This window comes from Cetorhinus maximus, chromosome 15, assembly GCF_964194155.1.
Source record: "Cetorhinus maximus chromosome 15, sCetMax3.hap1.1, whole genome shotgun sequence".
NCBI classification, from domain to species: Eukaryota; Metazoa; Chordata; class Chondrichthyes; order Lamniformes; family Cetorhinidae; genus Cetorhinus; species Cetorhinus maximus.
The window spans coordinates 11,924,592-11,948,559 of record NC_135893.1 but is presented as its reverse complement, the minus strand read 5'-3'; the positions used below and the strand labels follow the sequence as shown (position 1 = coordinate 11,948,559).

The window sequence follows — 23,968 nt, the reverse complement described above, 5'->3', positions numbered from 1 at the left end:
CAGTTGTTTTTCATAGAGATCTGAGTTCACATCTTGTTGGGGTACCAGTAGATTAGGTTCACATTGATCCTACAGGAGGTGTCAGCTGTGGCTCAGTTCATAGCACCCTCGCCTTTGAATCAGATGGTTGTGGGTTCATGTCCCACTCCCGGAAAAACCAAGAACTGTGATTGTACTCGAAAGAGTTGCAGTCTGTGACTGTTGATAACTCGAAAGAGTTTGATCCTACAGGAGGTGTCAGCTGTGGCTCAGTTCATAGCACCCTCGCCTTTGAATCAGAGGGTTGTGGGTTCATGTCCCACTCCCGGAAAAACCAAGAACTGTGATTGTACTCGAAAGAGTTGCAAACTGTGACTGTTGATAACTCGAAAGAGTTTGATCCTACATTGAATTAGAGTCAAAGAGCACAGACACAGCCATTTAGCTCATTGTACCTGTGCCAGCTCTTCCAATTAACTATTTAACTAGTCAATTTCCCTGCCATTTCCCCCTTTAAAAATTTTTATCCTCCCACTACCAATCAATCATTGGGGGCTAATATTAAGTCCCATTATGTGTCAAAGTCTTTAAGTGGAGCTTGAACCAACAATCTTATGTCTCAGAAATGAGAATGCTACCAATCAGCCAAGGCTGACACTTGACATTATATTAGGTATAATCATAAAATGATGCAGCACAGACGGTGGTCACTTTGCCATTTGCTTGTGTCAGCTCTTTAAAAAGGCTATCCAATTATGCCCATGCTCCTGATCTTTCCCCATAGCCATGGAACTGTTTTCCTTTTCAAGTATTTACCAACTCCCTTTTGCAAGTTACCATTGAATCTGCTTCCACCATCTTTTTAGGTGGTGCATTCCGGATGATAGCAACTCGCTGTGCAAAAAGAAAAATCTCCTCATTTCCCTGCTGGTCTATTTGCCCATTACCTTCACTGTGTGCTCTGGTTACTGACCCTCCTGCCAATGGAAACAGTTTCTCCCTATTTACTCTATTAAAACTAGTCCAGAACGAAGCACAAACTGAATTGGATTTTCTTTCTCATGTTTACATTATTCCACTTTATTTTTTTCTTTATTTCATATCATTTTTACTACATCTTGTATTTTACAAAAGCACTTCTCAGGAGTTTTGGATAGTCAATACTTGACCAGGTTATTTGTTTCCTGCAGTATTTCCAGCCGGGATTCTACAGCCCCCGTTCTTCAGTAAACACCAGCTTCAAGCACTAAACTTTGGAGGAATTGGCATGGTGATCGGCCATGAAATAACACATGGATTTGATGACAATGGTGGGCATGAATAGACTGGTTATCTGACTGTGGTATAGGTTCAAAGACATCACTGATGTGGCACTCAGCTACTTGTCCATGATGTTTCATTGCATCTCTTATCCTGACATTAAAGCATGCAACTGAGTTTTAAAAATAAAATTGCCAGCCTGACTCCCAAGCTTCTGAAATTAAGTGATTCAGAGACTGGTAGTCTTGCCCCTGTGGCTGGCCACACACCCATTGACCTTTTGATAGGTTGCAGGTCGAGAGGTGTGGTCTGAGTTGACCTGATTTAAGTGGAAAGATTTTTTGAATATGTGTTCCCAAGGAGCTCCTTGCATACTGACCGTCCTACATACCAGGAAATAGCTAACACCCGATAATTTCCTGATAATTGCAGTTGACGGACAAGGCTCCGCACTGGAAAAATCACCCCCCTTAATCTGAAAGTAGAGAACCAACAAGGACAGAAGAAAATTTCTTCATTTATAATGTCTCCCAGTCTATTGCACCGACATTTTGTAATTCACTAAAGCATTGAAATATCCTTCAGGATGAAACTATTATCCATAATCTCAATCATACACCAGACTGTTCATAGGACAAAACATCCAGCGAAGCATTCCTTTTACACAGCTTTTTTTGTTTATTGCATTTTGTTTTAAATTGTTGTTGTTTTTAAATTAGTTTCACTGCTGTGCCCAGGATTATTGCTGTAACATGCATGCACAACCAATATTTGCAGTCATAGGATTATCTGTCAATTTACATTGTCCATTACGCCTCATAAGAGGCTTCATTTTAATTTGGCTCTCGTTTCAATAAAAAAAAACTGTCTTCATCACATTTTGTCATCTCCAGGAAGAAATTACGATAAAGATGGCAACTTGTATGACTGGTGGAGCAATTTCTCAGCCACGCATTTCAATGACCAATCCCGTTGCATGGCACATCAGTATGGAAACTACACATGGGATTTAGCTGGTGGACAGAACGTGAGTACTGTATTCTTGCTCTACTTTTCATTCTTTCTCAAGTGAAAGCAAAGAGCAATAAATGTGGTGGAATTCCTATTCATCTGAGAGATGGGGCAGTGTTCCTAGTCAGTTAGTAGTGGTGAGAAATACCAAAACAGGTAAACTATTCACTTACCTCACTGCGGTTTGTGGAACCTTGTTATATGTAAATTAGCTGCTACATCCCCCTATCTTGCAGCAGTAATTGCACTACAAAATAAATTGATTGGCTACAAGGTGCTTTTTGGCCATCCTGAGGATGAGAAAGGCACTATATGAATGAAAGTTTTGCTTTTCTTTCATCTTTCCAGTCAAAGGTGACTTTCTCACTTTTGTCAAGAATTTTCCTTAGACCTTTTCGAGAAAAAAATTCCCCTCTCTTTTTCTGTTTCATCCATACACCCTTTCTATGTTTTAAAATATGGACTATGTCTTTGTACAGTCAATAAATTCACTGCTGGAGAGAACTGGCTGCCCACTGAATATTGCTAAATGTGATCTCCTCTTTCCATAATAACATGATAGGTAAGGTCAACTATGACGGGGCAACATTGGCACCCTTTGAGATCCGAAGTGGGGCCAAATACGGTTGTGCTCTGGTACTGACTCTTTGGCGTATTCATCTCTTTGCTTTTTTTTATTCATTCAGGGGATGTGGGTGTCGCTGGCTAGACCAGTATTTATTGCCCATCCCTAATTGTCCTTGAGAAGGTGGTAGTGAGCTGCCTTCTTGAACCGCTGCAGTCCATGTGGTGTAGGTACACCCACAGTGCTGTTAGGGAGGGAGTTCCAGAATTTTGACCCAGCGACAGTGAAGGAACGGCGATATATTTCCAAGTCAGGATGGTGAGTGGCTTGGAGGGGAACTTCCAGGTGGTGGTGTTCCCATCTATCTGCTGCCCTTGTCCTTCTAGATGGTAGTGGTCGTGGGTTTGGAAGGTGCTGTATAAGGAGCCTTGGTGAGTTTCTGCAGTGCATCTTGTAGATGGTACACACTGCTGCTACTGTTCATTCGTGATGGAGGGAGTGAATGTTTGCGGATGGGGTGCCAATCAAGGCGGGCTACTTTGTCCTGGATGGTGTCAAGCTTCCTGAGTGTTGTTGGAGCTGCACTCATCCAGGCTGCTGTCATATGCCTTCAGGTCTTCAACAGAGGGTATCAACTTACATACGCGAACTGACAGAAAGTTGTTCAACCTTGCCCACCTAAGATCCAAGACAAAGGTGTGCCAAGTCTTCATCAGACTGTTGCTCTATGGTGATGATGCAGCACTGAGGAACACCTTCAGCAGCAAGTGGAGAGACTCTTTCATGCCTATAAAGGGTTTGGCTTGACCATCAGCCTTTGGAAGACAAATGTCATGATCCAGAGAAGTTGCCGTATCACCATCTATCAGCATTCAGGTTACACTAGAGTTGTTGAGAGCTTCATATATCTCGGCTCCACAATCACCAGCGATCTGTCACTTCATGCTGAAATCAACACTCACGTCACAAAAGCTGCAACTGTTATGTCCAACCTGAGTAAGTGTGTGTAGGACAAAAGCAACCTGACTGAAAACACCAAACTGCTGAGTCTACCAAGCCTGCATCCTCAGTGCATTCCTCTACAGTGGCGAGACCTGGACAACAAATGCTAGGCAGGTGAAAAGGCTGAACAGTTTTCACCATCGCTGTCTCGGACGTCTCCTTGGCATCTCTTGGCAGGACAAGGTCACCAACCCGGGGTCCTGGAGCGTGCTAATTCCATCAGAAGACACTCATTGCGAAGCCAACTACGTCTGCACTGGCTCGGCCACGTTCATCAGATGGATGATGTCCGTATATCCAAAGAGCTTCTGTACAGTGAACTGGCCACTGGATCACGTCTTCCTGGAGATGTCCAGACTTGTGCTACAAGGACGCTGGCAGTGAGATATGAAGAAGGCTGATATTGACACAGACAACTGGGAGACAGTCACTGACAGCCATGACCTCTGGTGACTAACTGTTTGGAAGGGCATTGGAAGAGGTGAGCAGAAATGAGAAGTTCAGCCGGCCAAGAAGAGGGCCCAGAGAAAACAGAGACCAGCGAATTGTGAACCTTCTCAGCCTGTCTTCCTCTACAGCAAATGTTGACACAGACTGCCATGCCAGGGTGGGGATCCTGAGCCACATCAAGCCACACCAAGTGATGCTTAACACAGAGTTGACCAACGCAACGTAAACCATCATCCTCTGAGATGTAAGGCTACCACAGGAATTGACTGTCCTTCTGTCACCAACTCCCTCTCCCTTCGAATGCCCTGGTGCAGATCTATCAATTCTCATTTATTTTCTAAGTCTCATGTTACATTCGCTCACAACCGGGGAGTAAGCAAAAACAGGATCAGGCGACGCTTGTTGTGTTCAGATTACATTGCCATGTCTGCTGCTTTAATGTTTATTTATTTATTTTAAATTTTAAATTAATGTTTATTTTAAACAAGCTAGTACCTCCATTCAAAGTATTAGCCAAAGGAATGTCATGTAGATGTGTATTGTTTGTCCCCTATTATTGACATCAGTCATTCCTCACTTCACCAGACGCACTATTTTTGATCATGAACCTAACTCCTTTCAGTTCCCTGATCTGGAGAACGATGCTGTGCATGTCTTTCAGAGACAAATAATTGAAGACAGAATTCAAGATATCCCATCTTTTTTTTGCCCCAGCTGCCAGTTTGTTTTCCAATGTGTGGCATGCAATGTTTCACTTCATTCTGGAGTTTCTTTTGACACAGGTGAGCGGGATCAGTACTTTGGGTGAAAATATCGCAGACAATGGAGGTGTCAGACAGGCATACAAGGTACAGCACGGAAATCTGCCAGTCGTACTTCAGATTCACAAGTCAGTGATATTCTACAGAGAAATATATCCCACCAATAGAAATAATGGACAGAAAAATCACAGGTTACAAGCACTCCTGTGACTGCCATTCCCCATTGGCAATGCCAGATCACAGAATTATGGCTAGTCCTGTTTAAGATAATCGTTAAATCCTGTGCTTGATTGAGTTTGCATTATCAAGTATTAACAAGTATTATCATGTTTGTTGCATTGGATGTTTGCAGTATCATAGAATGATACAACGCAGATGGAGCCCATTTGGCCCATTGTACCCATGCCATCTCTTTGAAAGAGCCATGCAATCAGTCCCACTGTCCTGCTCATTTCCCATAGTCCTGCAAGTTTTTTCCCCTTCAAGTAGTTATCCAATTCCCTTTTGAAAATTACTATTGAATTTGCTTCCACTACCCTGGTGCCATACCAACTATAAAGAACTCCCAACTCTTCACTGAGCTAGTTCATTTCAGCCAGAGTAAATAAGGACATTCTACATAAATAAAAGCAAAAAACTGCAGATGCTGGAAATCCAAAACAAAAATAAAAATACCTGGAAAAACTCAGCAGGTCTGACAACATGAAGAGTCATAAGGACTCGAAACGTTAACTGTGTTCCTCTCCGCAGATGCTGTCAGACCTGCTGAGTTTTTCCAGGTATTTTTATTTTTGTTAAGGACATTCTACAATTCATCTCACCATGTGTCGGCTAAGGTTAAAAGAAAATCAGTCAGGATGCCCTGAATGCCATCCAGTCTTTGTGAATAGTGGGTGAGAACAGTATCACTGTCGGTTGTGATACAAACTCCACCCAACTCCCTCTGGTCAGGTAGCCTGCCACTATTTACTGTCTATTCACACATTTGGACATAGTACTGCACAGATGCCAGCACTATGGAACTGCATGCTCGCACAAATCAACAGCTTCAGGAGAGGAGAGGCAACTAAATGCAAAATGGTTTTTAAAAAAAAGAAATTCCAATGAAAGTAGTTCAACTGCTGTAGTAACCACGGGATTTAAAAAAATATATATATTCATTCATGGGATGTCATTTTCTGGCTGGGCCAGCATTTATTGTCCATCGCTAGTTGCCCTTGAGAAGGTGGTGGTGAGCTGCAGATTAGGGTCACTGCTTGGGAGGGCAATTTGACAAGACGTTGTACATAGAAGAATATTTTTTCTTCCAATTTCCCATTGAGTCAATTTGGATTTGGTTTTATTGCCTTCACCGTGTATTTTCCAGGCCTATTTAAAATGGGTGAAGAAAGAAGGTGAAGAAGTGAAACTGCCCGGCTTGGATCTGACACACAAACAACTTTTCTTCCTTAATTTTGCACAGGTAATACAGGGACAGTCCTACAGTGCGTGATCGCGCAGAATGGGGCACGAGGGCAAAGGAATGGGATAGCCACGTTATATATAGTACAGGAGTAGGGCAAAGTGAAGGGACTTTAAGAAAAGATTCTTACCTTGGCCATCACTTTACTGTGCTATTATACAGTGGGGAACACTGAAGTAATTTTTGGATTTCTTACTAAGTCCTTCATTTTATACATAATGGGGTAATGTTGAACCTAGTTAAGTAGACCTCCAAGTATCTCAACCAGGTATGAGCTTATCTCATCCAAGCTGATTGATCCTAGGGATCCAAAAGCAGGCCTGAACCAAATCCATTTCTAAGTCAGTGAAAATTTCAATGCTGGATTGACCTGATATTTAAGGACAGATTCTCCCATTTTCTCCTGCTGTTAGGGGAACCTCGCTCATTGACAGTGGGTCGGGAGCAGAGCACCCATGATGTCAAATATATGTGGCCTAGGGTTGAAGCTCCCGGCTTACTGTCAATGAGCGAGGCCCCCCAATAACAGCACAAACTTGGAACTTTATTTTTAATCCAAATACAAACCGATCTCCTTCAAGCAACCAAGAATTTCTGCTGAGATAAGTTGTCAGGATAGGATATTCATCTCATTTCCTGGTTGATATAAAGCTACAATTAGGTTTGCAAGGAAAATCGTTTGTTCAGTCCATTTGATTACATATTTATGTATACAAACTGCTGCTGCCTTTTCAGCCTCTGTTTGACAATTATTTATATTTTCTAGGTATGGTGTGGGTCATATCGGCCTGAGTATGCCAGTCAATCAATTAAAACTGACGTTCACAGCCCACTGAAGTTCAGGTATATGACTATTGTCCATACAATGCGATCATGGGATTCACGTTGGACATTGACAATGCAATGTGGAATTTAACCAATTTAAAAAAAATCTTTATTACCTTTTACTTCAGCCACTAAGAGAAAATGCTGCCTGGTATCTATGCACGTCAGCTTATTGGGGCACTGAACATATTTAATACAGTTATTACCTGACTGAGGGAAGAATAGTGATAAAAACAAAAAACTACTGCGGATGCTGGAAATCCAAAACAAAAACAGAATTACCTGGAAAAACTCAGCAGGCCTGGCAGCATCGGCGGAGAAGAAAAGAGTTGACGTTTCGAGTCCTCATGACACTTCAGCAGAACTGAGTGAAGTTAGGAGAGGGGTGAAATATAAGCTGGTTTAAGGTTGGGGGGGGAGAGAGAAGTTGGGGGGGACGTGGTTGTAGGGACAAGCAAGCAGTGATACAGATGATCAAAAGATGTTACAGACAAAGGAACAGGGAGGTGTTAAAGGTGGTGATATTATCTAAGAGAATGTGCTAATTAAGAATGGATGGCAGGACACTCAAAGTACAGCTCTAGTGGGGGTGGGGTGGAAAGACTGACAGGGTATTATAGTTATAGATTTAAAAATAATGGATATAGGTGGGAAAAGAAAAATCTATATAAATTATTGGAAAAAACAAAAGGGAGGAGGAAGAAACGGAAATGGGGGTGGGGATGGGGGAGGGAGTTTAAGATCTAAAGTTGTTGAATTCATTATTCAGCCCGGAAGGCTGTAAAGTGCCTAGTCGGAAGATGAGGTGCTGTTCCTCCAGTTTGCGTTGGGCTTCACTGGATCAATGCAGCAAGCCAAGGACAGACATGTGGGCATGAGAGCAGGGTGGAGTGTTGAAATGGCAAGAGACAGGGAGGTCTGGGTCATGCTTGCGGACAGACCGAAGGTGTTCCGCAAAGCGGTCACCCAGTCTGCGTTTGGTCTCTCCAATGTAGAGGAAACCACATTGTGAGCAGCGAATGCAGTAGACTAAATTGAGGGAAGTGCAAGTGAAATGCTGCTTCACTTGAAAGGAGTGTTTGGGCCCTTGGACGGTGAGAAGAGGGGAAGTAAGGGGGCAGGTGTTGCACCTTCTGCGGTTGCATGGGAAGGTGCCGTGGGAGGGGGTTGAGGTGTAGGGGGTGATGGAGGAGTGGACCAGGGTGTCCCGGAGGGAACGATCCCTACGGAATGCCGCCGGGGGGGGTGAAGGGAAAATGTGTTTGGTGGTGGCATCATGCTGGAGTTGGCGGAAATGGCGGCGGATGATCCCCAGCTATGCCTGTCTCTTTATGGGGTATGTGGAACATTCCTTGTTCCAGTCCTACTCCGGCCCCCTCCCACAACTCTTTCTCCGGTACATCGATGATTACTTTGGTGCTGCTTCATGCTCTTGTCGGGACCTGGAAAAATTTATTAATTTTGCTTCCAATCTCCACCTCTCCATCATTTTCACATGGTCCATCTCTGACACTTCCCGTCCCTTCCTTGACACCTCTGTCTCAATTTCTGATGCTAGACTGTCCACCAATATCCATTACAATCCTACCGATTCCCACAGCTACCTCGACTACAGCTCCTCACACCCCACTTCCTGTAAGGACTCCATCCCATTCTCTCAGTTCCTTTGCCTCCGTCGCATCTGTTCTGATGATACTACCTTCAAAAACAGTTCCACTGACATGTCCTCCTTCTTCCTTAACCGAGGTTTTCCACCCACGGTTGTTGACAGGGCCCTCAACCGTGTCCGGCCCATCTCCCGCGCATCCGCCCTCACGCCTTCTCCTCCCTCCCAGAAACATGATAGGGTCCCCCTTGTCCTCACTTATCACCCCACCAGCCTCCGCATTCAAAGGATTATCCTCCGCCATTTCCGCCAACTCCAGCATGATGCCACCACCAAACACATCTTCCCTTCACCCCCCCTGGCGGCATTCCGTAGGGTTCGTTCCCTCCGGGACACCCTGGTCCACTCCTCCATCACCCCCTACTCCTCAACCCCCGCCTATGGCACCTCCCCATGCCCACGCAGAAGATGCAACACCTGCCCCTCCACTTCCTCTCTCCTCACCGTCCAAGGGCCCAAACACTCCTTTCAAGTGAAGCAGCATTTCACTTGCATTTCCTCTAACTTAGTCTACTGCATTCATTGCTCCCAATGCGGTCTCCTCTACATTGGAGAGACCAAACGCAAACTGGGCGACCGCCTTGCAGAACACCTGCGGTCTGTCCGCAAGAAAGACCCAAACCTCCCTGTCGCTTGCCATTTTAACACTCCACCCTGCTCTCTTGCCCACATGTCTGTCCTTGGCTTGCTGCATTGTTCCAGTGAAGCCCAACGCAAACTGGAGGAACAGCACCTCATCTTCCGACTAGGCACTTTACAGCCTTCCGGGCTGAATAATGAATTCAACAACTTTAGATCTTAAACTCCCTCCCCCATCCCCACCCCCATTTCCGTTTCTTCCCCCTCCCTTTTGTTTTTTCCAATAATTTATATAGATTTTTCTTTTCCCACCTATTTCCATTATTTTTAAATCTATAACTATAATACCCTGTCAGTCTTTCCACCCCACCCCCACTAGAGCTGTACTTTGAGTGTCCTGCCATCCATTCTTAATTAGCACATTCTCTTAGATAATATCACCACCTTTAACACCTCCCTGTTCCTTTGTCTGTAACATCTTTTGATCATCTGTATCACTGCTTGCTTGTCCCTACAACCACGCACCCCCCAACTTCTCTCCCCAACCCCGACCTTAAACCAGCTTATATTTCACCCCTTTCCTAACTTCACTCAGTTCTGCTGAAGGGTCGTGAGGACTCGAAACGTCAACTCTTTTCTTCTCCGCCGATGCTGCCAGACCTGCTGAGTTTTTCCAGGTAATTTTGTTTTTGTGAGGGAAGAATAGTATCTGTTTCTTTTCTTCCACCTTTGAACAGCAATCTCTGTTCTTGCAACATGACCTTTCTCCTCTTCTTACTCCTGGGCCTGTTCGAACTCAAACTCAAACTGATAACTGGATATAGTATGAGCATTGGGTAGCTTTACTGCATGGACACTAATCACCCGAGAGATCAGCAGAAACTGTGGACATGCAGGTTAAACAGATATTGTGGGTGCAGGTCCACTAGAAATTCAGTAAGAATGTGGACTGCTGCCCAGCAGGAATTATTTCCCCATTCTGAAATGGTTCACTTTAAGGTAAAGGGCAAGGTACCTCTTTTTTTTAAAGAGGCATAACCTAATAGAGGACTTTGAAATTATGAAGGGGTTTGACAGGGTAGACATAGAAACCATAGAAAAGTTACAGCACAGAAGGAGGCCATTCGGCCCATCTTGTCCATGCCAGCCCGAGGACACCCAGGTGCCCTTCCTAATCCCACCTTCCTCCACCCAGCGCATAGCCCTGCAACTTACAGCACTTAAGGTGTAGATCCAGATACTTTTTAAAAGAGTTTAGAGTTTCTGCCTCTACTGCCAACTTGAGCAGCGAATTCCAGACACCCACTACCCTCATAGTGAAGATGTTTCCACTTATAGTCCCTAGTTTTGGATTACCCCATAAGTATAATATAAAAACTAATACAACAAATTGGAATTCAGAAGAGACCTGTTGACCCAGAGAGTGGTGAGAATTTAGAACTTGCAACCACAAGGATTAGTTGAGGTGAATAATATTGATGCATTCAATGGAGCACTAGATAAGCATTTGAAGGAGAAAGGAGTAAGGTGAAGTAGGATGGGAGAAGGCTCATGTGGAGCATAAATACTGATATAGACCAATTGGACCAAATGGCTTATTTCTGTACTGTATATTCATTGAGATGTAATGGTCAGGTGATGCCAAGCCTGAGTTTTAACAGCTTGCAGATTGAGGGAATCGGTTCAACAGAGCTTGAGCTCACAATCTCTGGAGATGGCAGAGGCTGGTAACGCTAATGCTAAACAAAAATAAGCCCATGGGATAACCCAGTATGCTGGATAGGAACATAGGAGCAGGAGTAGGCTATTCAGCTCCTGGAGCCTGTCCATCATTCAACTAGATCATGGCTGATCTTCCACCTCCAATGCCATTTTTCCCGCACTAACCCCATATCCCTTGATTCACTGTCACCGTCATTAGTATCTAGAAATGTATCGATCTCTGTCTTGAACGTACTCATTGAATGAGATTCCACAGCCCTCCGAGGTAGAGAATTCCAAAGATTCACTACCCGCTGAGTGAAGAAATCCGCCCCTTATTCTGAGACAGTGTTCCCTGGTTTTAGACTCCCAAGCCTGAGGAAACATCCTTACTGCATCTACCCTGTCCAGCCCCTTAAGGATTTTGTAAGTTTCAATGAGGTCACCTCTCATTCTTCTAAACTCTAGAGAAGACAGGCCCAGTCTCCTCAATTTCCCCTCATAGGACAATCCCACCATTCCAGGAACTAGTATGGTGAACCTTCACTGCACTCCCTCTATGGCAAGTATATTCTTCCTTAGGTAAGGGGACAAAAGCTGTACACATTACTCCAAGTGCGGCCTAACCAAGATTCTACACAATTGAAACAGAATATCATTACTCCTGTACTCAAGACCTCTTGCAATAAAGGCCAGTATATCATTTGCCTTCCTAATTGCATGCTGCACCTGTATGTTCGCTTTCAGTGACTTACAAACAAGGAAACCCCAGGTCCCCTTGGACATCAACACTTCCCAATCTCTCACCATTTAAGAAATACCCTGCACTGCCATTTCTCCTGCCAAAGTGGTTCACCTCAAACTTATCCACATTATATTCCTCCTGCCATATTCTTGCCACTCAGCCTGTCCACATCCCCTTGAATGCTTTTGCGTCATCCTCACACCACACATTCCCACCTAGTTTTTTCTGTCGTCTGCAGACTTAAATATGTTACATTTGGTTTTTTGTACCTTCCTCAGTGAAGGCAGACACAAATTATTTGACTTCTCTGCTATTTCCCTATTCCCATTATAAATTCTCCTGTCTCTGCCTGTAATGGACCCACATTTGTCTTTGCTCATCAATTCTTTTTTACATATCTATAGAAGCTTTTACAGTCTGTTTTCATGTCTCTTGCCAGTTTGCTTTCATATTTTATTCTCCCTTTCTTTATCAGTTTCTTGATCCTCCTTTGCTGAATTTTAAAATGCTCCAACTCCTCAGGCTTACCACTTTTTAGGCAACTTTATAAGCCTCTTATGATTTCATACAATCTTTAACTTCCTTTGTTAGCCACAGTTGACTCACTTACGTGTTGTGTTTTTGTGCCTTAAAAATGTATATTTGTTGCAAACCATGTATTAATTCTTTAAACACTAGCCATTGTCTGTGTACTGTCATACCTTTTAATGTATTTTCCCAGTTCACCACAGCCAACTTGCCCCCTCATACCTTCGATACACTTGTAGTGACTTTGTGAGCTTGTTCAGAATGTAGAATTTGATCAATTTACAATCACAATGAATCTCTGTTGTAGATGTAAACAGTACTGCTGCTTAGTACCAATCTGCTGGCCTTGAGATGCATTTTATCACTTGCTGATGATCTGCTGGGAAGTGCCATATATGATGGCTTTGTTATTTCCTGTGAGAAAAAAAGCATAATTCAAAGACAATCTCCTCCCACCAGAAGCATAATTCCTGTTATAGCTTTACATTGGTTGTTTTCCCAAAAACAGTGATGTACAAAATGTCACCATTACATCAATACCCATTTGTGGAAATCATGAATTATCACCTTCCCGTTGCTTTTCCTACCTTGGTTCACTGCAGCACTCTTGCTTCTTCGTCAGAAGGCTACTGATTCAAGTTTCACTTGAGACTTGAACACTGATCTAGGCTGACACTCCAGTGCTGTGCTGAGGAAGTGCTGCACTGTTAGAGGTGTCACCTTTCTGATGAGATGTTAAAAATCTGTCCTCACTCTTGGGTGGATGTAAAAGATCTCACCTATTTCTAAGAGGAGCTGGAGAATTCTCCTTGGTGACCTGGCCAATGTTTACCCTTCAGTGAGTATCAGATTATCTGGTCAATTATCACATTCCTGTTTGTGGCAACTTGCTGTGCTCAGCTAGCTTACACATGTTACAAATAAGATGTCATACTTCAAAAGTTCTTAATTGGCTGTTAGGTATTTTGAGAACTCCTGAGGCTATGAAAGGTGCTGTGCAAGTGCAAATTCTTTTCTCTTCCTCCCTTTGTGCAGAGTCATCGGTTCCCTCCAGAACTTTGAAGCTTTTGCTGAGGCCTTCCAGTGTAAAAGAGGCAATGCAATGCACCCAGCCAAGAAATGTCGAGTGTGGTAACCAAAGACCAACAGCACTGTTAGTTCACACCATCAAAACCTTCTACGTCGTTGGATTACATGAATGCTGGCAGAAGCCAATAGATGTGCCTAATAATCCTTCTCCAGTCAATCACAGTCAAGGTTATTGCTCTCGTTCTCTGCTGCTCCATGTGTGGGCAAACAGAGGGGATAATTAGCGGGGAATTGGTTTTTAGGCTGTTTAAGCAAGTCCTTTAAACACTGACTGTTTTAAACCTTAACATGACTGTTAACTAATATTTGCATTCAGTAATAACATCAAGGTGCTTTAGCCTGCTAAATGTTCCTTGTTCGAGAAGAGACAGCTATGTTCATGAGTTGTAGTTCCAGGAGTTTACACAAATTGCAAACTCTTATAATTTGGTTTAAGAACAGAGCCACCATTTTGCAGAAGGTACAGGAAGATTAGCTGGGGCTATTGTTACACACTAACTCAGTCTGTCTCAAGAGCAAGACTTAATGAATGTCCAATTTCTGCATGCCATGGCTATGACTTGTTAAAATGATGTGTCCCAGTTGCTTATAACTGTTTCAACTACTTTATTTCCCAAAGTACTCATAGCTCAAGGCATACGGTGTGTCATTTTGGTGTTAATATTTCATAAGAAAATTTCTCCAGTGCTGCTCTATAATATAAATTTCAATAAGTGGTATTTGAAAACCTTTTTATAGCATTCAGTTCAATGTGCTTTAGTCAAAGTATGAAGTCCTTCACTAGCTGCACCTTATTTGTAATATATTTAAACATATATATCTATGATTTATACTGTATTGTTTATATCCAGAAAAATTATTTGGCAAATTGTCTTTTATTGCTGTATTTAATCTTGATGCATTGTGTCAATTTTAATATATTCCTGTTCTGTCAATATTTTCAGATAAATACTTTGACCATTATGCATTGTTGCTGCTTTTTATGAGAAGTTGAGCCAGGTTAAAATGGGTTTCTGGTGGACTTCCTATGCTTGCACAGAGGTAAAGGCACGAGTCAGGATTATCTTCCGCTCTGGCTTCAGTTTAGCAGCGGTACTTTGCTGGGCAGTGATGAAGGATTTGGCAGCGTAGTTGCATGCTGTCTGCTGTAACTACTGTTCCAGAAGTGACTGACTCTTAACTTCTATCTCAAGTGGCCTAGCAAGCCACTAAGTTGTAACAAGGGATGGAGTATCAATGCCAACCTGTAATCTGAGAATGAATTTTTAAAAAGTGGCACCAAATGCCCAAAATGCTCACCTAACTATGGGCAGCCATGTTTAATTGAGGCAATAATGACAGGGTATTTTTCAACTTTTCATTGTCACCTTGACAACACTGGATGCTACATACAACAGTCCAGAAAGAGCACCCAGTGCTGGAAGCAGAGGCACAACGCGAGCTAACAGGCCAAAGCATGATTGGTAATCAATGGTGCCTGCTGCAGTTGAATAGCCTACTATCACTCACAGTCTGGGCTCAACCCAATGGGCAAGGAATCAACACCTTCAAAGAGGGAAACTTGCCCTATTGACTCCTAATTGTCTGATGTCCCCTAATTTTTTGAAACCTTCACCTGTGTGAGCAATTTGTCTTGTCCTCACTTATCAGTCCCCTTGCATTTTAGAATTTTTTAAAAAGCACAATTGACATTTTTCTCTCTGACTATATGGCCCTACCATTTCTGGCTGAGAAACTCAGTAAAGGCCAGGAGTTGACCCTTTAGGCCTCCCAGACATGTATTATACGATCTAGACGGGGTACTTCCAAATTGTGTCAACAGAGATTTGCAAAAAATATCACTGAGAACATTCATCCTGTGGAAGGACTTATACAGTGAAATTCTCAGGAATATTATTGAAGTCTAACATTGAGACCCACAAACAAATTGCAGCATTTATTTTCACGGCTGATAAATTTAAGTGCACGGTTTAGCTTTTAAAAGGTTGCATCCATTTTCTTGCATCTGTGGGAAAGACGTTTGTGCATTATCTTTTCCAAGTGACACGACTTTTCAAGAATTCAAGAATCAGAGATATTTCTGTCCGAGATCGGGGGAATCTGGTATTTCAAACATGTTTAACATTTTTCTTTAAACCCCGCCTCCCCCACATAAAAAAATTGAATATGTGAAATAAAAATCCTACTTGATTCCATTTCTGCCCATGTATATGGTTTGAGCAAATTCTACTCTAAATGGGGTAACTTAGGGAGTGAAATTGATCCTGCAAAACACGGCAGCAAATCAGTCATTTGTTTTACTTCAAGAGTATTCAGGGCTACGGAACCAGTAGGCAGGTAGGTGAAGATTAAGATACAGGATCTGCCAGGATCAGATTGAATGATGAAACGTTCTTTGTTCCTCAGAATCACAGAATCTTAATGGCACAGAAGGAGGCCATTTAGCCCACTGTGTCTGCAGCAGCTCTCCAATGAGCATTATGACCTAGTGCCATTGCCCTGCCTTTTCCCCATACCCCTGCACCTTGTTTCTATTCAAATAACCATCCAATTCCCTCTTGAATGCCTTGATTGAACCTGCCTCCACCACACTTCCAGGCAGTGCATTCCAGACCCGAGCCACTCGTGAGAAAAAAACTTTTTCACACACCGTCACATTCGTTCCCTTTGCAGATTTCTTTAAATCTGTGCCCTCTCGTTCTTGATCCTTTTACGAGTGGGAACAGCTTTCCTGTGGGAAAAATAAATCGGGTGGTGTGAAAAACGAGAGCCGCAGAGGCCTGTTTCGGGATACTGCCCAAGGTGAATTCCACCCTATTTACTCTGATCCTCAACATTCAACAACGCTGACTTAAGAAAATATTAACTAGATCATTTCTGGCTTGAGTTTAGACTACTGATGAACACAGTAATGCAATATCGACAGGACAATTAAGGACAGCTAGTTAGATCGAGTGATCCATCATACGCCATGGTCTGCAATTTCTAAACATAGCCAAGGGTGAGGAAATGAGGGGTATACTTGGCACAGTCTGTATTGTGTGTTTCCCACTCAATCCATTATCCATAACTGCACTTAATGCCTGATTCCGTTGGAATTGCTTGTGGTAAAAGACCAAGGTCCATCTAGTCTGCCTTCTACCATCCTAGTAATCATGTGATACGATGGCAATCGGAGTTGTTTAGTAATCACAGGTATCAGTAAGTCTACAACAGACCCAGGTATGAGGTGAGGAAGCTCCCATAGGTGGAAAGTTTTGCTAATCCACAGGTCCAAAGTCACCTGCTTTTGCCAACCAGGCTACACTTACCACTGCCATGTCTCAACTTACTCATATACTGTATCCCAAAATGTTATATCATGTCCAGGTCCTAAGCTGGGGAACCCCTGCTGTAAACCTCTCTACCTCTCCTCCTTTAAGACCCTCCTTGAAAACCTAGCTCTTTGACAAGCTTTTGGTCAACTGGCCTAATATCTTATGTGGCCTGGGACAATGCTCCTGTGAAGCACCTTGGGCTGTTTTGCTACCTTAAAGGCACTAAATAAATGCAAGTTATTGTTGTCTGCAGACATTCCGTGCAAAGTGTTTTTCTGAATCGCTTGCCTCAGAATGAAATCTGTAAAAAAAACTCAAGAGCCCTAAACAGACGGTGTTTAATCAGTCTCCAAATTGTAATGGGCAGTTTAGCAGTAACAATGTAGAGCTTCAGCACAGTACAGGGATAAGTCACTATTGTGATTGCCCTTTACTGATGTACTAGCATTTTGTTTCAGAAGCTGGGAAAGGTTTCTAAAACAAGCGAGCTGAACTCATGGGACATCTGAAGCGATCAGATGCGCAGATTGCAGACATGTAATTACCAGCAGTAGGTGCTCGGCTGGAACACAGCCCAAACTCTGACCCACTGCAACAATCAAGCTGACAGTATTAATTGTACATCTGTGTGTTAAGTAAGAGAGCCAGCCAAGGACGGCGGGGAAGCAGCAGCAAAAAACTGCAGCGTGTTTTCTCCTCCACTTGCTGCAGCCCTGCCAGGAAAACCATCGCCCTCCAATCACTTGTGTAATCACGTTTCAGCCTCTGTCCAGCACCATTTCTAAATCGCTAGTACTGAGATCGCAAGATCACTTCTGGGATCAATTTTAACCCCACTCCTCTGTTCGGAAACTGGCGGGATCGGGTACAATGTTGGTTTTATATCCTGCCCGATTTTACCCTTCATTGAAGTCAAAGGAGAGCAATGCTGGCCAGGGTGGAAATCCAGCCATTCTACCCGATCCAGTGACTTTAGATTAAAATGACCTTATGACTGGATGATGAAGGTCAAATTAAGCCATTCATCCAGAGAGATCCTGAATGTAGCATCCAATTAAAAAAATATATATTTCCAGGATTTTGCCTCCTGTGGAAGTTCACTCTGTGTGAAGACAATTTCTCTGCAACTATCCTGACATTTCCCATTACTGGTTGGAACCTGTGTTTGTTAATACTACTCCCATAATTTTAATTTAAAATAATATTCTAAGTTATTTTTTCCTGCACCATTAACAATCTTACTTACCTCTATCAGGTCACTTTCAAATGACCTTTCTGGGATGAAAAGCACAAATCTGCCTCATAACTCAGCTGCCTGACTCTTCTCTCCGCTGCCTCTAGTGTTTGAATATCTCCCTCATTTCATGGCAACTAGAACTGGGCACAATATTCAAGGTGCAGTCAGACCAGAGCACTATACTGTTTGAACATAACTCCCTCTCACTCCCATTCCACTGCTTAGAAGCATAAAATGGCTCCAGCACAGAAGGAGGTCATTCGGCCCAGTGTGTGTGTGCTGACCCGCTGAAGGAGCAATTCATCTAGTGTAGCCCCCAGCCTTCTCCCTGTAACCCTGTGCATTCTTCCTTTCTAGATAATAATTCAATTTCCTCCTAATGCCTCGATTGAACCTGCCTCCACCACACTCTCAGGCAGTGCATTCCCAATCCTAACCACGAGCTGCATGAAAATGTTTCTCTTCATGTTTCCATTGTATCTTTTGCCAATTACCTTATATCTGTGCCTGCTGGTTCTCGATCCTTCCACCAATGGGAGCAGTTTCTCCTTATCTACTCTGTCCAGGCCCCTCATGATTTTGAATACCTCTATTAAATCTCCCCTCAATCTTCTCTTCTCCAAGGAGAACAGTCCCAACTTCTCCAGTCTATGGTGAGAATTTTCTCCCCGTCAGGTGGGGTGTTGGGCGGGAGTGGGCCCAGGTGAGCTCGCAGCCTATCGCCGCCTGCGATTGGTTGGGTGTTGCCATTTTATGTGGGTGGGCCAATTAAGCTCTGATACGTGCCAGTTAGTGCTCCCCACCCCACCTCCAACATGACAATTCAAACATAATAGATTGGGCACACCTGGAAACGCTGAGCACTGCCTGGGCGGGCGGGGGGAGGAGGGAGAGCCGGGGCCTGCACTCTTTCGTGCATGTGTGCGAAAGAGCGCAGAAACCTCCCTGAGGCACGGAGCTGCCTCAGGGAGATTAGTGTGATTTTTAAAAATTTTAATAAAAGAAAAAAAATTTGGACATGTCCCCTCATGTGACAGTGTCACATGAGCTGAGACATGTCAATGAACTTTAATTTAAAAATGTATTCAATTTACAAACCCTTCATGAAACCTCATCCCACCCGTGGATGAGATTCCATGATAAACGTGAAGGCCACCTGGGCTCTTTGCCTGCCCGCCAACCTTAAGGTTGGACAGGCAGCTGAATTATTTACTTTAATTAGTTTTTAAATGGCCTTAATAGGTCTTTGACAATTCGGTGGGTGCGCAACCAACTCTGCTGTGCGCCCACCGAACTGAGGATCAGAATGACACGCAGTGACGTCGGGACGCACGCCCAAGGTCACCGCTCGTCATTTTACGCGTCGGCAAGCGGGGCTGAAGATTCTGCCCTATGTAACTGAAGTTCTTCATCCCTGGAACAATTGTCATGAATCTTTCTGGCACCCTCTCTAATGCCTTCACATCTTTCCTAAAGTGTGGAGCCTGGCACTGAACGCAACACTCCAGTTGAGGCTGGACTAGTGTTTTATTCAGGTTTAACATAACTTCCTTGCTTTTGTACTCTATGCCCCACAGATAAAGGCCAGGTTACTGCAAGCTTCGGCCTTACAGTTCAACATTCTATTGTGTTTGGTGACAGCTGTTCTACATTGGTTGCCCAAGTTTAGGGTTGAGTTCACTGCAACTCCATGGTCTCTTTCAGCTTCAGTCTTAGTTGTTTCAGCACCATTCATGGTTCTGCCAATTACATATTTTGTCCAATTCATTCTGTAATTCCTGAGGATGTACCTTCAGTTTCATTGCTCCTTCTTAATTGGAGATTATTTGAGATTTGACCACATTGCGTCGAATTTATGGATCCTGGCTTTTTATGCAAGTGCACAAGACCTGCTATCAAGCTCTGATACGTGCCATTCAGTGCTCCCCACCCCACCTCCGACATAACTATTCAAACATAATAGATTGGGCTAGAAATTTGTCTTGGGTGTTGGTGCCAATTCCAATGCAGTGGAACTGAATATCTGGTGCTGCTTTGTAACAGGTGACCAATCCAGTTCCATCCACTCTGCACCATTGCGCGAGAAACATTTCTATCCCCGTTGCCCTCTCCTCTTTCGGCCAGTTTTTTTATATCAACCCCAAGCTTTACCCTGAATCTCCAAAGCTTTTGAGTTTGTTTAACATGTGTGCAATTTCATGTGGAATTTTGTTAAAAACCTTTTGAAAGTCAAATGGTCAGGCAGGATCTTCCTTTCCGAATCCATACTCACTTCTCTTAGTGAGACTGTTGTACTGACCATCAAATTTACTCCTGATTTTATAATAGTTTACATCGAATGGAAATTTTTTATATCCTCCTTTCTGAATGTGGGCACCACTGTAGCATGTTTCCAGCCTATAGATACTTGCCACTGACTCCCTCATAATAATTATCCTCCCCATCCTCCTCCCTGAATACCACCTGTCTCATCTGGAATCCCATTGCCGCCCTCTTCTCTCCTCTTCATATGTCTAGTTTAAATGGGCTTTTTATTGTTACTGTAAAGTTCCTTGCTTACCTGGTTTATGTGCACCCTGTCATATTCGTTCTTATTGTGGAGGGAGTCCAGGCTATTGACCAATGTAGTGTCATTGTTCTCATGCCAATATTAGCCACATGTCAACCCCCTAAATTCATTGCCAACTCCCCTCTTTCCTCAAATACTGGGCATATGGCAGAGAACGTTACCTTGTAATCTCTATCTTTTGTGTTTTGAGTGAATTATCATATATTTAAAGGTCTCCATAGCATTTTGCTTTCCCCTACGTGAACTTACCACCACTGGATCTCTCCCCATCACCTTCAGTGTCCATTCTAACATTTGCTCAATAGGTATTGTGCACTATCTCTGTACTACCCCTATCTCAGAATCCACTTCCTGATGCTCAGTTTGGCTTCTGCCAGAGCCATTCGGCTCCTGACCTCATTACAGCCTTGGTCCAAACTCAAACGAAAGAGCTGAACTCAAAAGGTGAGATGAGAGTGACTGCCCTTGACATCAAGGCATAACTTGACCGAGTGTGGTATTAAGGAGCTCCAGAAAAATTGAAGTCAATGGCAATGGGGGGAAAACTCTCCACTGGTTGGAGTCATACCTAGCACAAAGTAAGATGGTTGTGGTTGTTGGAGGCCAACCATAGTCCCAGGACACCACTGCAGGAGTTCCTTAGGGCAGTGTCCCAGGCCCAACCATCAATGACCTTCCCTCCACCATAAAGTCCAAAGTGGGGATGATCAATGATGATTGCAGTGTTCAGTACAATTTGCAACTCCTCAGATACTAAAGCACTCTGTGTCCATATGCAGTAAGGCCTGGAGAACATTCAGGCTTGAGCTGATAAGTGGAGAGTAACATTTGTGCCACACAAGTGCCAGGCAATGACCACCTCCAACAAGAGAGAATCCAACCATCTCCCCTTGACATTCAATGGCATTACCATCGCTGAATACCCCGCTATCAACATCTGGGGGTTAACATTGGCCAGAAACGGAATTGGATCAGCCATATTTTTTAAAAATTCATTCATGGGATATGGGTGTCACTGGCTGGGCCAGCATTTATCACCCATTCCTAATTGCCTTTGAGAAGGTGGCCGTGAGCTGCCTTCTTGAATGACTGCAGTCCATGTGGTGTAGGCATATCCACAGTGTTGTTAGGAAGGGAGTTCCAGAAATTTGACCCAGCAACAGTGAAGGAACGGCAACATAGTTCCAAGTCAGGATGGTATGTGGCTTGGAGGGAACTTGCAAGTGATAGTGTTAATGGTGTGTATAAGAACTGTGGCTACAAGAGCAGGTCAGAGGCTGGGAATTCTGCGGCAAGTAACCCACCTCCCGATTCCTCAAAGCTTGCCCTCCATTAACAAGGCACAAGACAGGAGTGTGATGGAATACTCTCCACTTGCCTGAATGAGTGCGGATCCAACAACACTTAAGAAGCTCAACAACATTCAGAGCAAAGGGTCCATCTTGATTGGCAGTCCATCCACCACCTTAAACATTCACCCCCTCCACCTCCAATGCACAAGGGCAGCAGTGTGCACCTGCAGCAACTCACCAAGTCTTCTTCGGCAGCTCCTTCCAAACCCCTGACCTCTAACATCTAGAAGAATGAGGGCAGCTGGTACATGGGAACACCACCGCCTGCAAGTTCCCCTCCAAGCCACTCACCATCCTGATTTAGAACTATATTGCCATTCCTTCACTGTTGCTGGATCAAAATCCTGGAACTCCATCCCTAACAGCACTGTGGGTGTACCTACAACACATGGACTACAGTGGCCCAAAATGGCAGCTCACCATCACTATCTTAGGGGTGGTCAACAAATGCTGGCCTTGCCAGTGATGCTCATGTTCCATGAAAGAGCAAAAAAAAAAATCCTCCCTTTCTGCAATCCTCCAGTTAGGGCCTCTTGTGCATCCCTGATTTTAATCTCTCCAAACTGGCAGCTGCACTTTCAGCTGCCTAGGAGGGCCTAATCTCTGGAATTCCCTCCCAATACCTCTCCACTCCTTAAAACCCCTTTGACCAGGCTTTTGGTCTTCTGTCCTGATATCTCCTCATGTGGCTCAATGTTAAAGTATTTTGATAACACTCTAGTGAATGCCTTGAGATGTTTTACTACCTTGGAAGTGCTACATAAATGTAAGTTGTTTTTGCTATTGAACTACCTCTAGGTAGACAGCTTACCATCCTGGAGCGTTCATCTTTGGAATACACATGGTTATCCACTTACATCAGCAAAGAATCACCTATAGCAACATAGGAAGTCCATCTAGTTCACCTTCTACCATCCTGGTAGTCACATGAAATAATGGTAATGGACTTGTTGACAAACCATAGCAATCAACCTCTAACAATTAGTCAATAATTACAATTGCTCTGTCGTCTGCAAAATGAGTCTCTGTATAGCTGCTCCTCACTATCTTTCCCTCGGTATCTTTATTGCCTCCTGCGGCTCAATCTCATGGCACTTGGCTGGTCAAAAGCAGCAGTGGTACATTACCAATGACTGGAGATTGGCTTATGGTTTTATTATAAATCAGGACACATGGGATTTTTAAAAAAAATAAAATTCTACAAGGTAGTGTAATGTTCACATAACTCAGACGGGCAGCCTGTTACTTCACAATCTTGTCTCCAGCCAATGTTTAGCTGGACTTAGCAAGGACTCAATTCCAGTCCTAAAAGGAAGGACAAGCATCTTTCACAACCCAAGGCTGTTCACAGGCCCCAAATTATTTTGGAGTGGAGTCACTATTGCTATATAGATCTGGGTGAATTCAACCACCATACCCCAGAATACCAGGGATGCCATGACTGATTACAATGAAACTTAAGGGTGATGCAACTCTAGACAAAAGTGATGGATCCTTTAAATCCACATTTATTATCAGAAGCTCCAAAATATGGCAATCCTCTCCTACAGTGGAGGCTGTCATGCTGTCGGTCCCTCAGCCTATTGAAGTTCACTGTTTTATCTGGTGCAAGTATCAGCACACAAAAAGAAGCAGACAGAAAAACTGTTCAGTGACAAAACTGGATTATAAATAGAGAAAAAAAAACTATCAAAGATGAAGATCAAAATCTGAAATGAACAAAATTAAGATTGGGCTTTTTTCTAATCTGTTATTTTTGGTGTTGAATTACCCTTGCAGTCACAAATTAAGCCTCAGCTCTAATGGTCAGGTTGGAAGTTCAGATCAGACTATACACCCACAAAGATATGATGGGCTGAATGGCCTCCTT

At 43.5% G+C, this 23,968-nt stretch overlaps 1 protein-coding gene across 2 annotated transcripts in view; it reads left to right on the top strand.

The window, feature by feature from the left end:
• mmel1 (membrane metallo-endopeptidase-like 1) overlaps positions 1–14,585 on the top strand; it is a 104,382-nt gene extending 89,797 nt beyond the window's left edge. For both annotated transcript variants that reach the window (XM_078559238.1, XM_078559237.1), the window contains exons 18-23: positions 1,170–1,289; positions 2,133–2,266; positions 5,050–5,115; positions 6,395–6,490; positions 7,257–7,333; positions 13,570–14,585. In XM_078559238.1, the coding sequence (XP_078415364.1) occupies positions 1,170–1,289; positions 2,133–2,266; positions 5,050–5,115; positions 6,395–6,490; positions 7,257–7,333; positions 13,570–13,669 (593 nt within the window). In that variant the 3' untranslated portion in view covers positions 13,670–14,585. The remainder of the gene's footprint in view (positions 1–1,169; positions 1,290–2,132; positions 2,267–5,049; positions 5,116–6,394; positions 6,491–7,256; positions 7,334–13,569) is intronic.
• The last annotated feature ends 9,383 nt before the right edge of the window (positions 14,586–23,968 follow it).